The 17,153-nt window shown below is 39.7% G+C and overlaps 1 protein-coding gene across 1 annotated transcript in view; it reads right to left on the bottom strand.

The window, feature by feature from the left end:
* mad1l1 (mitotic arrest deficient 1 like 1) overlaps nt 1-17,153 on the bottom strand; it is a 128,654-nt gene that overhangs the window by 90,092 nt on the left and 21,409 nt on the right. Inside the window, exons 16-17 of the mRNA XM_080029204.1 lie at nt 6,027-6,258; nt 772-965 (exon numbers count right to left, since the gene is read on the bottom strand). Of these exons, the coding sequence (XP_079885330.1) occupies nt 772-965; nt 6,027-6,258 (426 nt within the window). The remainder of the gene's footprint in view (nt 1-771; nt 966-6,026; nt 6,259-17,153) is intronic.

The following is a 17,153-nucleotide window of genomic DNA, read 5'->3' as shown; positions in this document are numbered from 1 at the left end:
GAGAGACAAACAGGATGTATTCACTGTGAAGCTACTTAGAAAAGGGCTTTGCTCAACAAGACAGACACACATACAGTTTTTATTTAGCCTCCTCATCAAAGTGTATGGGGAGTGGGGATCAATTATTGCAGCCACGCCATGTGACATTGCCCAATCATCACACTTTCTGACACACACACACACACACGCGCGCGAAACAGCAAAGGAGCGTTTCTTTTCGGCTATAGCTATAATGTGGCATAGTGGTGCATAAACGCTGACATGGGGGTTAAATTAAAGAGGGGGGAAGAACATGCAAGGTCAAATGTTCTACTTCCTGAAGCATTATTGAAAGATCTTCCGAGACAGATATCAGCACTCACATAGATGCTACAGCCTGTGGGAATTTTGAGCCACTTTTAACTTCACACTTTTTATGTTAACGATCACGGCTCGTACGCTTACCAACATACACACTGCCAGTGGCTCATAGCTACCTGCATCTCAACAAGTGTGTTTGTATAAAAGTATGTAAAGTAAAAAAAGAATAGATTATATTGTTATCATTAAGCAAGACTAAATATCTGGGGTAATATTGTGTCTTCGTTTCAATGTTTAATTTTCTAAAAATTGTAGTTTAAACATTTTCTTTACTTTTTCTCATAACTTTTCTCTTTTTGTGTGTGTGTCTTTGAAAGCACCAAAGTAATAAAATCAAATTATATATCAACATTAAAATATTCTGTTTGATTGCGTCCACATTGCCAAGCCCTAAATGTGAAGTACATGTACCTTTTTGAAGAGTAAGGAGTCGTCCATGTGCTCAGCATAGACCGAGGTGAGTCTGTATTGATTCTCGGTGGTGATATCTATCTGGTAGCCCGTCAGGACGTAGCACACTGTGCGAAACTCCTGGATTTTCCTCTGAAACACCTCTTTCAGCCTCTGGTTCCTGAGCTCCGAGCTCTCCATCTGCTTACGCAAATCTGAAACACAGACACACACACACACAAGAGTTGTGAGGCTAACATCAGTAACTATGGCTGGTGTTGGTAATATTTTATTACATCACTCCGTACTCTACATGTACAACTGAGTAACTCAGGCATTCGACTGCAAGATTGCGCTACATTTGCAAAACTTTTTTCTCTATGGAGCTCCCAAAGTGCATGCCCAACTCACTTAGTTAAGGCAGCATAGATAGATGGACGGCTCCATATCAAAAATACCCTCCCTGAGGCACTCCATCTGCTCACTTAGGGTCTAAAACACACTATGATGCACAGAGTCTAGTGGTGACTAATGCAGGCAGCTGCTTCTCCTAGCTGGGAGTCGAGGAATTTGTGGAGAGGAAAAGAAGGACGGGGCTTGACTATAATTTGTTAAAGATATGAAATAATTAATTTGAAGATCTGATTTGAGAAAGTAGATGAATTAGTTTTTCTTTGCAAAAATGCGGTGTTAGGTATGCATTTATTTACAATGTTATCTAACAGCAAAAAGTCAAACACGTGTAGGTGGGACTGCCATTGTTCATTAAATGGTGAAAGGGATTGAGGAGAATAGAACAACAACATAGAGGAAATTGTTCCCACAAATTCACTGTTCACATATCCTGAAAGCTTTCACAGGGTACCCACAGGTTAAGGCAGCTGAGGCAAACTTTTAACCACACAGTGAAGTGGACTACTCGACATCAACACTGGCAGAGGCATTAACAACAGTCTGTGTCATTATTTTGCTATTTCTATGATTGCAGCCAAACAAACTAGCTTAGTTTGGAAGCTTTGATCTGAACACAGACATCTTTGGTGGGAGTCCATGCTCTACCCTTCTCAAAAAAGGTCCACATGTGAGGAAAAGTGGACAGAGTGCTGTGTCGGCTTCTCCACTAAATCCCCAAACATTTTCTTCTTTCTTGTTCCTTCTATTTGCCTCACACAAAATGCTGTTTCTTATTTCTTTCAAAGTTAAACAAAACATTTTCAAAAGATAGGTATTATGAACAGACAAGGGCAACAGAGAGGGAATTTAAAAAGGGGGGGGGGGAAAAACTATTTGAATAAGGCAGAGAAAATGCTTTATCAACACCCTTGAAAAGCTTAACTTGCACTGATTGAAATTTTAAGGTTATACACATTGCTGTAACTGAAATGTGAATCTACTTGAGACAAATCCTTCACTTAATAGCCGGTATTCACTTTCTAAATGCCAACACCAACCACTCACACATTCTCAATCATCTTGTGCAATCAGACGCACATGCATTTTCTCTCTGGCTTGAGCACTTAATAGTGACAGCAGTACAAAAAGCCCAAGTTTCTAACCATGCTATGATTGATTAATAAGTCTTCCCATAATTCTACTTTGCATAGATCTAAGCGTACAACACTTTTATACATCATTAAGTAAATGCTAGAATGTATAAACGTAAGAGTCTGAATGTGTCTGTCTATGTGCCTGTCTGTCTCTCGGGTGACAGGGCTCCTTTTGATTGTCAGTCAGAGCTGATAAATACTGTTTCAAGACTTCAGCATCGGGGCAAATCCGTCACTATATGACAGCTATCAAACTGCCCTGAAAATGGCAGTATATTCTCAAGAGACAGCATGAAGTAGAAAGTGTTTAAATCTACTTTAACATGCAGTCAAATGGGCATGTGCTGTACTAAGGGATATGAACAGGTTATAGCCTGAGCAATCGCCAAAAAGACGAAGGTGGACAAGAGCGCACCCAAAATGTGCCAATGAGTGTGTTTTATTTAATTGCAAAATCCAAGTATCCGGGGTTAAAAGGTTTTTAAACCAACTGCCAAGTTTGGAGAAAGTTAGTGACTTCTGACTTTCGCCCTTAATTAGTCTCTTTGGGTCTGTGCGCACTCTCCCTTAAAATCTGTCAGGAAAATTCCACTGCAGAAGACACTTCTTATTTATATAATTCTGCCTTCTCGCATTTCAAACTCAACTCCTACCTAATAATGCATTTGTAAGTGCTGAACGTTACAAAAAAAAACATAGAAAATTTAAATAAAAAGAACAACAATGGGTAATGATTTGCCATTGAATTGACCAAATAGGAACAGCAGAGACTAAAACATGGTGACCTATCTACACAGGAAACCAAACACATAAGTGTAAAATTGTCAGGATGTTGCTTCTTGTGACTTCTGAAGACTACTCAAGTTGAGGGAGAAAGATGATAAAGTAAAAGTGTCTGTAGGGGAGAGAATATGGCTGGTATAGATTTATCTGTAAATGGTACACAGCATGGTTCATGTGTGGCTTCAGGAGAGCACTGACAAAATATATATATTTCCAAAACATAGTAGTAACCCTCTGGACCAGGGGTCCCCAAACTTTTTTCACTGAGGGCCACATACAGAAAAATCTACGAAGGACGAAGAGCCGGGCCACTTTGCAAAAATAACACATTTATCAGGACATGTAGCTGCTCTGATGTTTAGTTTCATAGTGTCTTCGTAAATTGTAAACACTTTCCTTGCACATTAAACAGACAAATTTCCCCTCTTGTTTATATGCCAATGATACACCCAGTGTTTTCTGCCTTTGCGTCCAATGTCCAGCAGGGTGAAAATAGTATCCAGCCGAGGTCCCGAGCCTCCTAGGGGGGTCCGGGGGTATGCCCCCCCGGGAGATTTTTTAAAGTTTTTAAAGCGAAATGCATGAATCTGGTGCACTTTGAGAGGGAAATTAAGAGGCTAAATCTGAAGAATTTTGTATGAAAAAAAAATGGTGTCAGATGAATTAGAAGCTATTGGAGAAGGACACATAGATTTTCCATAATAATATTAATTTAAAATAAAATATTATGCAGGGTCCTCTGGGATGGGCTTGTTGCTCATTTTCTTTTATGGGACATATTTCTCTGTAATATAATGAGTGCATTTAAATTATTTAAAAATTAAAAGCGCCATATTACATTATATTTTTAAAATCTGCCACGGGCCAATCAATCAGTGTTTGACACCCCTGCACTAGTGGGTTAACTAAGAAATGCAAAAAAAAAATAATAATTAAAAAGGGCAATATTATATTATCTTTTTAAAATCGGCCGCGGGCCGTAGTTTGGGGACCCCTGCTCTGGACGCTTCAAAGAGGAAAATGTCAGTCATGTGTAAAACTAGGAATAGTACTTAATAGCTCTGTTCCCTGGCTTATTTTAAATAATGCTTGATCAGTATGATAGGCAGGTTTCCGATTTGGTGCAAAAAGGCTTAATTTCAAATGATTTTGCCTTAATTTTTTGAGATGTCATTAAAAACTGAACTGTAGAGCATATTAGCTTCATGGTCATCGTATGCTGCACTTTTCACCATTCACGTGTAGCACAAGGAAGTGCATTGTCTGAATTTGAGCAATTAACAAAAAGAGACAAAAAGAAAGATAACGAGACGGAGGAAATATATATAATAACAAGACATACATTTTCTATTTGTGCAAATGTTCCAGTTGACTAAAATAATGACACTGTTGCCCTAATAACAAAGACTCAAAGACCTACAATGCCTTGTGGACCAATTAGGAATTATTGACAAACCCTCATAGTCATAATAAGTACTTCTATTTGCAAGAGATAACTTTCAAAGCTCTGTTTTAGATCTGTAATTACTGTTATCATGCCAAGGGACAACCATTGTCACTAGGGTCTTAAACATGGTTAATGAGTATGAAAATAATGTGGTTTCACAATCACCTGACCTTAACCCAATCACCTGACCTTAACCCAATTAAACACATATTGGCTATTTTGGACCAACGTGTTGGAAAGTGCAGTTTATGACCATCAAAGCACCAAATGAGCAATATGTTTATCCATGAGCATCCAGAGCTCTAGAGTAAAATCAATGCCAAGTAGCAGCAAAGCTGTTCTGGAGGCAGGTGTTGGCCCAACACACCTTATTAAGACACTTTCTGTGGCATTTCCCTTTAATATGTCACTGGACACCCGTCTGTATATAGGTATAAACCTGCGTCAATCTCATGGCATTGACCCTGGTGAATGCGATGATATTGCCTGTCTGAAGATAAGAACATATGTCACACATTAGGTCTACATTATCTGCTACAGTTTAAATTGAACACACCACTAAGAAAGGTAATTTTCACTTGAAAAAAGGCGAGAAAAATGTGTCAAAAACAAACAGGCAAAACTAAAGACAGGGTGAAAAGAAAGGTGGACATGGAAGATGAGTTAGTGTAGGTGAGCCAGAGACAGTTAAAGAGAGAGACAGAGAACACAGCACTGTGATCTTCTGAAGGCAAATTAGCCAACAGACTTCAGATGTGAATAGCCTTTGAAATTAAATATTTAACCCTGTCATGACTACATTTTCACCATCTAACCATCTGTCATTCACTCACACAGAAGAGGACCAAGGCCTCCGTGGCCTCAAGTATAAATGCCAATGAAACAGTTTGTTCACGTTCCTGCAGGTTTCATAAGACTAAATATAACACTTTTTAAGACCATAATGAATGCAATTTAAGACCCATTTTGCATCCATAATGGGGGAAAAAAATGGCAAAATTGGAAGAATTCCATGCAAAGTAAATTAATATGGTTTGGAGGTTTCTCTACAGTGTGATCAGAACAAAACAAAAAAAAACATTAAAAGATTGAACTTAATGCCACTTTATAAAATCAATGTTAACTTCATAAACAGAACATGGAGTGCTTTCTATTATGGTATAATGCAGAATTTGCCAATCATTTCAAGCACTATTCAATAGCTAGCTACAACTACTAACAGCTCAAGTTGAGCCCTTTATGAGCATGTACTTACTGTGTGCTACATATATAGTCTGTGTTGGTCAAAATGTATCTCTCCTATAATGCTTCCTCTGCCCCTCATCTCAAATGCAGCGACTACGTTCAGCGCCATAAATATTTATGGTAATTGATATTGCAACGGACAATAAAAAGCAAACGGAGCTGCCCAGCCTGGTTTCATTTATGACAAGGCTAGGACAATAAGCCAACTGAGTATAATTGAGTGTGTAAACGAGAGTCTGTGTTGTGGATCTTACCCAGCACCTCCTTCGATGGCGGCAAACTGAGGCCGAGGCTGGGTGTGTGCATACTAGAGTCGTCTTGTGAATGGACCAGAGAGCCTCCATCCTGCAATGAGCGCACAAGCTCCCTGAGACGTGTCACTTCCTCCCGCAGCTCCTCAACTTCCTGATGGCGCTGTTGCTTGGCAACTGTGGTAGGATTCATTTTGAAGTGGAGAACTCGGGTTTTGACTGGATCATAGTCTCCCTAAGACAGAAAGAGACAGAGATAGACAGGGTTCCATTCATTGTACAGTCCATTACCAGAGTGGAATCAAAATACAATTGGTGCATTGTACTTTGGATGAGATGCATCTTGGGTCAAACTAAGGCATCGACTTTTTAAAGTCTTCAGATCATTCCCTCGGATCATGTAGTCAATTTATATCTTTCTGGTCTTGGTTTGGATAAAAGAGAACAAAGGGTTGAAAAGTATCAGTATCCAGAGAAAGAGAGAGAGAGAGAGTATCTCTTTCTTTCCCCATAGACCGCACAATTGATCAAAAAAACTGCAGTTCAAGTTCTCAAAAGTATTAACTCAAAGTTCTTCAGAATATGTTCTCTGCACAAGGCTACAGGACATAAAACATCAGGTACATGTCTTTACAAGAACCGAAGACAATTCAATGTTCTTACAAAACATGGACATGGCAGAACAGTCACATCGACAAGACGATTTTCATGTAAAACAATCAGAGTATGTGTTGACTATGATTCAGATAAATGATTGGGGAGGAGATCAGAGTTCAAGTGTTCTTTCCGAAAAATTAAATCCATGCCTTCTGTCCCAATACATTTAAAACATTAAGACACACTTTGTGGCCATTTATCATTTAACTGTTTCAATAAAGAGCGATGCCAACATTTAATGGAAGTATGAAGCAGGTCTGCTATTTAAGAATTCAAACAAGCTAGTATTTCAAACGTTTTGTATCTAAAAGATGTTTATTTTTGTGTAACCTTGCTCGGTTTTATCTAGCCTGTCAAAATGGTCTCTACACAGGCTACAGGAGCATACTGTGAAGTGATGAGCTTCATAAAGCCTCCCAGCTTAATTTAAAACACTGTCACTGACCACTAACAGTTTTATTTTTTCCTCGATATGATTCAGTTATTTTGCTATAGTTCAAAAGGATTTAACAGTAGCAGTGTATCCATCAAATAGACAAACACAAAATTACATAATATAGGAATGAGAGGTAAATACAGAAGGATATTAACGGCGAGAGAAAACTCAGATTAAGTTTGCTTCTTTTCTCACCTTGTTTTCTTCTGACTCTGAGATATGGGTAAATGAGAAGAGTCTATCTTAGCTTTATGCCAATACAAGGACACACACACACACACACACACACACACACACACACACACACACACACACACACACACACACACACACACACACACACACACACACACACACACACACACACACACACACACACACACACACACACACACACACACACACACACACACACACACACACACACACACACACACACACACACCAATCTGGGCTCTTGATTACTGGGCAAATTCGATTTTGCAGGGCCCCAAGCAACGGTTGCCAAATAAACTACAGGGTTAGGGGAAGAGCAGGAGGCAGAGAATAGGAGGGGGGATATGAAGATGGAGGAAAAGCACACAAAGAGGGTTGTGTTATCACTGCCCTCAGCGTATGGGAAAAGTAGTATGGATGGAGAGGGGGGGGGGGCTCAAATGCTTATAAATAAGGTTATGTATAATTTAAAAGGAACAAAGGGAGTAAGCTTTCCAAAATAAGGCAAAGAGAACATGTGTATTTTTACCAAAACATTTTCAACTGGACTGCAAACACGTCAGAGCCAAATAAAGCCCTGAGATATTTTCTCCTTGCGTAGATCAAAACGTTCTACATCTGTAAATGGAGAGTTTATTCCAAGGATCCGTATGCGTGATGTGGTGACGTGATAAAAAGCGAGAGAAAATGGAAGGGCGAGCCAGATAGAGTGAGGGAGATATATGTGGATCAGAGCTGAAAATCCACCACAAAAAGAAGAGTAAGTTAAGTCGTCAAAAGCAGCCAAAAGCTACATGCCATCAACAAGCCCCAATCTCCTTAACTTCCTTAAAATTAGGTCAAGCTTAAGAAAATTTGAACAAGTCAGCCATAATATTCATATTTCACTTTTTTGTAGGCTTGGACAGAGCCAAGGGGGCAAAGTTTTAATTGACTGCTCAACAGCAAAAATAAAAAGGCAATTGATTACTCTTTGGAATTACAACACATTGCTTCCAGTTTAAGCCAAGAACTGGCATAATCCTTTTTTAACAAGCTGAACTCCCTCATCAAACTAAAGCAAGAAAAACGCCATCTTTATGTCTTCATTAATAAGTAAACAGTGAATGTGTAGGATCCACCGAAAAAAGCCATGACTTTATCTAGAAATTCGAGAAAGTAACAATCAAATGAAGGAAGCTACCCTTTTTTGCAGACGCAATTCTCCATTTGAGAAAATAGTGGAAAGTTGTGCCCTAGTTGTGAATACAATTTAATTTGGTTCCCTGCTGCAACAACATAAAAATGCAAAGTTGCAGAGTTTCAAAGTGAATGTTCGCAACCTGCTTAATATTACAGTATTTCTCTTGGCCCATTTCGTGTGTGTGTATGAGGTGTGGGTGTGTGTGTGTGTGTGTGTGTGTGTGTGTGTGTGTGTGTGTGTGTGTGTGTGTGTGTGTGTGTGTGTGTGTGTGTGTGTGTGTGTGTGTGTGTGTGTGTGTGTGTGTGTGTGTGTGTGTGTGTGTGTGTGTGTGTGTGTGTGTGTGTGTGTGTGTGTGTGTGTGTGTGTGTGTGCACATGCATATATACAGTATTGACAGCGCAGCAAGGTGGAGTGCCATTGTAAGTGCCCAAGGCTACATATATCTTATTCATACAACAACAATAACCATACATCTAATACCAAGGAGCGGAGCCTGATTTAAAAAAGAGCAAGAGGGAGAGGGGGGCCACAAAACAGAGATCGTGAGTGAGTGAGTGAGTGAGTGAGTGAGTGAGTGAGTGAGTGAGTGAGTGAGTGAGTGAGTGAGTGAGTGAGTGAGTGAGTGAGTGAGTACATTTAAGGAGGGAGGGGTCATCAAAGTCCAGGGAACAATGTCTGTTTTTAACTCAGCTGAACAAATTGCTCTGCAACATCCACTTATATACTAAATACCGAATTGACCACAGGAGACATGAGTCACTAATGGAACAGGTGACACACGCTGAGTGATTGTGTCTAAATGTGAGAGCGGAGGGGTACTCCTATCAAATAAATGCCACATAGACATACCCTTAAACCACGTGAACTGGTTAAGGTTCAATGGAGGGACAGAAGAGACACCAGACAGGGAAAACCGCTTCCCATGAGGCACAATATCAAAACCAGAATTAAACTCCATTATTAAGATTGGATTTTGGACACCATCCATTCCGTTACAAACTATACCTGTCTCCAGGTCACAGCTGCACACAACAACAAAAAACAGTTAACAATTTTTTTTGTGTGAATCCTTGAGGTCTAAGAAACGTGCTAAGTGCATTTTCCTCCTAATAAAACATTTTCAAAAAGTATTTTCAATCCTGCATTGACTATATGTTTACATGTTAACTATCTTGTACTTCTCTTCTTCACTGTCTTTGTTGGCGCATTGCATTGATCAATAGAATAATGTGACAACATTTTAGCACTGCGTATTGTGTCACCCATCCAAAAGACTAAAACAAAAGGATGGAACCACATCTACAAAAACAGATCCATTGCACAACTGAAGGTCTGAAACTCTAGAGGGAACCTTTAAGCTTAGAAAAACATGCTGAGCAAAAACTGGCAATAGAATATGCTGTTCTGAAAAACAGTAGGACTGCAGTTGAAGGGCTCCGAGATCTACAGGTCAGCATGAGTAGGTCAACACTGGGATACAACTAGAATAAGGCTGCAAGCTTATATTCAGACTCCCTGGTGTAAATAGCTGGCACTGGAGAGTTGCACAGGAAGGGCATAGATATTACTCATTTGCTTATCTATAGTTAAAGCCGACAAAATATGTCTTAAACAGAATCCTAACTTCTGAGTCTTCAATTGATTTTGTGAGAGGGCCCACAGAGCAATCACTAAATCCAAGAAAAATAAAAAGGTCTGGAGACAGGCCATAGTTGTAATGCTTTATAAAAACAGCAGACAGAGAGATGCTGTTTGCTTGTCGTTTTACACCCAAAACCAAAATGAAAAGCAGTAGAAATACAAATGTGGGAAGACTGATAATATGAATTTCTCCTCCTCCTCCTCCTCCATGAAGGCCAACTGGGTTATAGGACCAGCCGTGTAGCCTTGGTGGAGGCAGACAGAACATGTAGAATTCCCATCAGAATCAGACTCTGCCACAGGGACCTGGGCCTTTGGGAGCTTATGGATTATCCATAAAGGCAAGACCAGGTTAATGTTGTGCCTAGAAAGCATGAAGGCAGAGGTCTGCATCTTCCATGGAAGACTGAGCTGCAAGGTCTCACCTCTTCCTTCTCATTTCGACACCTTTTCAATGTTGAGTGCAGTGCAGTGCCAAAGATTCCCTCGGGAACAACTGGAATGTGTAATATGACAAGCTCCTCCTCATCAGACACCTTGGTCACGTTGGAACCAGATTTCTTGTATGCACCAAGTGTTGGGGTGACCTTTCCTGTGTTTTCTCTGGCTGGTAATTGGACTCCCAGTTGCTTGTTGTAGTGTAGTAAAGGTTGTAAACGGAAGTTTTGTCTAAGAATTTTCAAACTTTCCTCGCTGTTTTCTTCCCTTGGAAGTCTTGAAATAGAAGCAAAAAAATCTAAAAATAAAATACTTGTTCAGTCAAATTGGTTACCCCATAACCGTCATGTTTGACATTTCTCAACGCACACTACTCCTCACATGCCAGACCGAGAGTGTGATGTAAAGACACACAGTCTGCTAGGAAAGAAGTCAACAGCATACAGGACCAGTACTGAAACATGTGCATAATAGTAATACAGGGAATGTTCTCATATGACAAATCCAAAACTAAGGTTGGCATGGAGGCTGATGCGCTGTGTGACACTTAACATGATTGAACAGTTCCCTCTTTCTTTCATCTGCTGCTGTGCCACCAATATCATCATCATCAATCTGAGTTTAACAGTTGTCTTCTTTGGAAAATACCCTTCATCCAAAGTATGCAAAAGAATCCTGAATCTGGCAGTGTTCCATTTCTGCTTAAGCCTATTTGGGCCTGTGACATACATTTCAATGCAATTAAGTGACTAAGAAGAGAAACTTACAGTATTTGTGTTTCTTCAGAATATGATAGAGGTAGAAGGAATACTTTCTACTAAATTCAGTTGAGAATGTCAGAGGACATTAGTACACAGCAGTGTCTTTACAATTGTTATTGGAAATGTTTGTGCGTTGAAAACTATTGTATAATTTCAGTGATATATAGTGTACTGTAGATTGGGTTCCCTAAAAGGGAATTGGTTATTAAAGTGGTAAGTGTTCATGTCACAAGGGCTTGTTGTTGAAGAAGGCTATTATTTCCCCTGCTAGTAGGGGTGACAACTGCCAGCAATTATCTGGTCCTTCCATCTCCACAACATTTTGAAGCCTGACACATCAAACAAGAGAGCAAAATAGTTTTACAACTATGCCACATAGCCATATATCCTGATATCCATTATTAACTATATGTATAGCCCCTGCTACTGGTAAGGCAGAAGAAAACATTTCAACAATGCAATTTGCAGCCCAAAGGGATTGTGCCTGCAGGCCTTTAACACATTCATTTTGTTCCACAAATATTTGTTGCTGAAAACCTGATTTAACCTTTCAATAAGGAAAAACTCTCATGAACATTGTAGAGCCAATTATCCGACTCTACATTAGCCTGTTTGGTGCGGTGTGGGAGAAGTAATAAATGTCCGATACAACCTTATCGCTTTGAGTGCTGTGACTCGTTTATTGATTGTTATGGTGCTCACCAATAGCACATATTCCAGTTGATTCATTCATGTAGGTGCAGTTCCTTTCCATTGGTTCTATGCAGTTCAAACACATATCACTGACATATCACGCCACGCTCACGGTACAAAATTGTTTGCTTCCCAATTACACACCTGGCCGTGCCCGGTGATTACCTTTATGCTTTCTGTTGAGCCAAAGCTCCACCCAGTGGTCAACACACAGAATTACACGTCACCAAATAAAACAAACAAAAGAGTGGCATAATGGCTCCAACACACCGGCCCCTAATTGTGAATGACAGGATGGCATAAACAATTCAAAACATATTTATACAATTGGAGCCGATAAACCATTTGACATTTAAACCAATACATCAAAAATACCTCTGTAAGAGGGTACCAGTGTGAGTTGCCATGCATATTGCAGCTTTTTTGCAAAAGACAAACTTGATCACTGGCCTGTCCAGTATGTTCTGGTTTCTAAGCGTCTCAGTTGAAGCTAGCGGTGTTTTTTCCTCACTGTCTTTTTCTTTCTCTTCATTCTGTGGAACCTCATCCTCTTAACTTTGGGTTTTTCTTTATCAGCCCTTACTTGCTCTTTCAAAGAAGATACGATGTGATCCTTGTGGGACACTGTGTCCTGCATTGGACTTGTGAGATAGTTCTGCTTGCCAAGCTTCAGACTTAGCTCCAGGATTTCAGAGTTCTTCTTTTCAAGAAACTGGTTGAAGTATTCAGCTTGAAGAGTTGCAGTGGAGAATGTAGAATCTGCAGATGTTGCTTTGGTTGCAGCTTCCTTCTCTTTGACCAATTCCAACAATCCGGACTTCTTCAGTGGCAAACTGACCTGGGTTTCCTGCAGCTGCGTCTTTGACTGTGTGTTAGCCATCTGCACCTCATCCTGTTCCACCAGCCAGTCTATGGAAATCCTGTTTACAGTAGCAGCAGTTTGGCTAATCTCACACTGTGCATTACTGCATCCTTGAGCCATTAATGACCCACCCCAATAGGGTCCTAACAGCATCGGGTTCCTTTCCATTATTCACTGCTTCCCAGGGTTCAAGCATTTTGGAGTCGTTGGTACCTGTCAACAACTCCAAGTCAGCTTGGATACGAGGAACATCAACGTCATTGTTTGACTTTGACTTGAGCCTTCTGGATTGCTCAGATGACAGGGTTTCAATGGCAACAGTGGTTGCAAGACTGTTTCCTATAAGCCTTGATTTTGACTGTGATGTCCTGTTCACATTTTTGTTCACTGTAACCATGGTTATCCTATTCTGAATGTCATTCTGTGTTGCACTCCAATATGCATGTTGGTGTGTTCATGGTTGTTGCTGTGTAGGTGGTGGTTGTTCTGCAGAAATGATGGGAATGCCGTCTTTGGGCTTCACCTCATTCACCTTTGTAGCAGGTTTGGAAATGTCTGCATTTGCCAACCATTTTTCCATTGTTTCCATGAATTCATGTAAACCCAGCAACTTTGCTTTGAACCATATTTCATTTTTTTTCCTTTTCTGCAGGGGGTAACAGTTTTAACAGAGATGTATTTGTTTCCTTTACTTTATTGCACAGGGCTCTGTATTTTTCCAAAGTACCTTTCAACAGTTTCATATTGTCTGTCCTCCATTAGCTCTTGTATTGCTCTTTTAAGAGTAGATGTTGTGTTTAGTTTGGACTTTCTTGTTTTTTGCAGTATTTCCAGTTCATCATGCAAAGCCTTTTTTGTTATTTTGACAGTGGTATTATCTTCACGGCTGGCCGCGCCCCCACCGGGCTGCGTGTCCGCAGTGGTAATCTTGTCAACATTAATACCTTCATTTTGCAACTTTGTTTCAGAATCCATATTCAACAAATCACAATCAAACACACTTTGAATACACCTTTCACAGATTAGACCACCCACAGATTATTTAAATACCAGTCCGAACCAATTCATTGGTTTTCAGTGAATAGTTTGTGTGCGAACACGATGTTTATTTGGCCACGTAGTTGGTAGCGCTGAACATACCTCCGGTCCGGTTGATTGACACTGTCGAGGTGAATGTCCGTGGTTGCGGTTTGGTTGGTGGTCCTTGCTGCTCGGCCAGTAGAAGCTGTCGTAATAATCCAAATGTTCCAATGGAAAGAACAAAAAACCCGCGATGGCGTCCTAGTTGGGGAAATCAAGCGACGGCGGCTTCGATCAGCTGTTCAGTCCCGTGAATGGCGATCCTGGCGAGTTCCTTTAGCCAATTTTGTACTTTTTTTTTTTTTTTTTTTTTTTTTTTAAGATATTTTTGGGGCATTTTTATGCTTTATTGATAGTGCAGAGAGACAGAGTTGAAACGGGGCAGAGAGGGGAGTGACATGCAGAGAACGACCGCGGGCAGGAATCGAACCCGGGTCTGCTACTGGACCCGGCCCGGGAGGGGGACGCCTTACCAACTGAGCTAAAGGCGCCCCTCCAATTTTGTACTTTAATGTAGAGCCAATTATCCGACTCTACATTAGCCTGTTTGGTGCGGTGTGGGAGAACTCTGTCGTATACGCGTGTTTGTGGTGCCAGTAATAAATGTCCGATACAACCTTATCGCTTTGAGTGCTGTGACTCGTTTATTGATTGTTATGGTGCTCACCAATAGCACATATTCCAGTTGATTCATTCATGTAGGTGCAGTTCCTTTCCATTGGTTCTATGCAGTTCAAACACATATCACTGACATATCACGCCACGCTCACGGTACAAAATTGTTTGCTTCCCAATTACACACCTGGCCGTGCCCGGTGATTACCTTTATGCTTTCTGTTGAGCCAAAGCTCCACCCAGTGGTCAACACACAGAATTACACGTCACCAAATAAAACAAACAAAAGAGTGGCATAATGGCTCCAACAAACATGAAAATTCGAGTGGTATCACTACGACAGTGGGGGCACAGCTTAAGACATTGAGACTGGAAAAAACCTTACCTGGACAACAAGCATGCCCTAGTCAAGGCAAGGTATCAATTGTTTTTTAATCCAGTGCTATATCTAAAATACCTGAAAATATCTAAATATAAAATCGCTGGGGTTGAGACAGAATTGGGAATAGCCATGTAAGCACTTGTACAACAGAGAGGGTAGATTGATGCAACCTCTTGCAATGGCAACAATTATCTCTGTCTAGACAAGTGGTATGACAGCAAGAGACAAAAAGGACAAAGTACAGCAGGGTTAAGTCCATCATAATCACTGATACGGATTGCGCATTGAAAAGAAATCCATAAAAACAAGAAACGGAGGTTGTGAGGAAATGATTGATTTTAGACAACAGATTTTTTTGTTGTATATATAAGGTTGATTGAAAACAGATGTAATTCTGCTGTTCATTGTTAAATACTTAATGGTGATGTAATTTTCCTCATGAAAAGGATTTCTCACCAGAAAGAATTTTAAAAAATAAATAAAATACAGAGTGGCTCCTTAAGACTAGACACGCCTTGAGGAAAGCAGAACAGACCTTGACAGGTTCTGGAAAGACATCTGCAAATATATAGTCTGTCAAATTATTGTTCTTAATAAGACTATATTTAATACAGAAGCTCCTTCGAGATGGCCTTGTCAGACACATTTGAGCAAATACCATAAAACCACTTTTAAATTCAAAAGAATTATACAACAATCATCCAGGACACTCTCTTCAAATCTACCTTGTTAAAGCTTTAGCCTGCAAAGCAATACTCTGTCAAGTTCATGTTTTTCTACGCTGTCACCAAATGATAACATCAATAACCAATTCATGAAGCTTTTACATTTAATATTCTTAACAACGGAGTAGCTGGTGGAAAAAGCCCAGGACGTAATGTGTTTACTTTTCTGTCAGCATTAATAATGAATGATTGCTGTAAATGGAGAATCCAGTAGTTCTGAAAATAAAAAGATGAAAGCGTCGCAGTTCTGCTCGTTCGCATACATAATCTTAAAGCTAACATTTCAGCTAGCTCCCTCTTCAAGGAAATAACTCATTATTTAGCATGACCTCCAACAACAAGCATCTATTAAAAAACAAAGAAAAAACAGCTTTTTCAAGAAAGCATATTTGACGAAGAGAAATCATTAGAACAAAACTATGGTGTACAGAACTTGAAGTGCAGTTGTAAAAAAATGAACTGCTTTCAAAGATAAACACAAGAAGAAATGGAAGTCACTGATTACCAATTGCAGAAATAACTAGGGTTGTTTTCAAATATGTTTTTATACATTTTTTCACTTTGAATTATTTTCTATAATAAATCATGTTTAACAAGACAAATAATGTATTATATATGGCTGTTTAGCAAAGCAAGGAGGTCTAGTGAGGTAACAAACAGACAACCTTTTAAAAGCGAAACCATTTTTTAAGCTTCCATAAAGACAGGAATTCAGGTAGCCAGCATAAGATAATGTTTTATCCTCATGAGAACACAATGTATTTGAGTTTAGTGGGATGGCAATTTGGTTTGTGATTTTGCATCTCATCAAGTTAGATCTTGTAGCTCAAATCTTTATCAAGTCAGAAGTGGAAATTGTGAATAGTTGGGCGAAATAAAAAATAAAATAAGAATTGCATTGAAAATATGATTTAGTTGATGGAATCAAAATAATAATTATTATTAGGGCAGCACAATCCATTGTAGTTGAATTTCAATAACGATTTTCGCTTTCAAAGATTACTAGAAAGAAAACTATTATTTTGCCGAATTCAATTTTGCAATGATGTTCTAATTTTATCAAATGTTGTGAATCAGTTGGGCAAGTGCGCGTTATGCACCTACCTTGAAGCCCGATCTCACTCTTAAGCCCAAGCTTTTTTCTGGCTTTAGCTACCATGTCATGCTAACATTGACTAGTCAACCAACATTTTTTCTGTGCCGACAGCCAAAAGCGGGAACACGACTGGCAAAGAGAAAAATCTAATTAGCTCTGGGGCCTCTGCCCATAATAAAGATTCCATTTCAGTCTTGTCACATATCCACTCACGCCAGACGATTAGCAGGGAAGACCAAGATACCGGTCAATGTTTGTCAGGTCAAATGTAGAAGTCACTGATGCCTACGTCAAGAGTCCGGACGTACCGGACTCTTGATGGGCATTGAGAAGTCATGTGAATTA

This window comes from Ammodytes marinus, assembly GCF_949987685.1.
Source record: "Ammodytes marinus genome assembly, chromosome: 6".
In the NCBI taxonomy this organism is placed as follows: Eukaryota; Metazoa; Chordata; class Actinopteri; order Uranoscopiformes; family Ammodytidae; genus Ammodytes; species Ammodytes marinus.
Note: the sequence above shows the minus strand (reverse complement) of the source record. Positions and strands in the feature narration are given on the sequence as shown.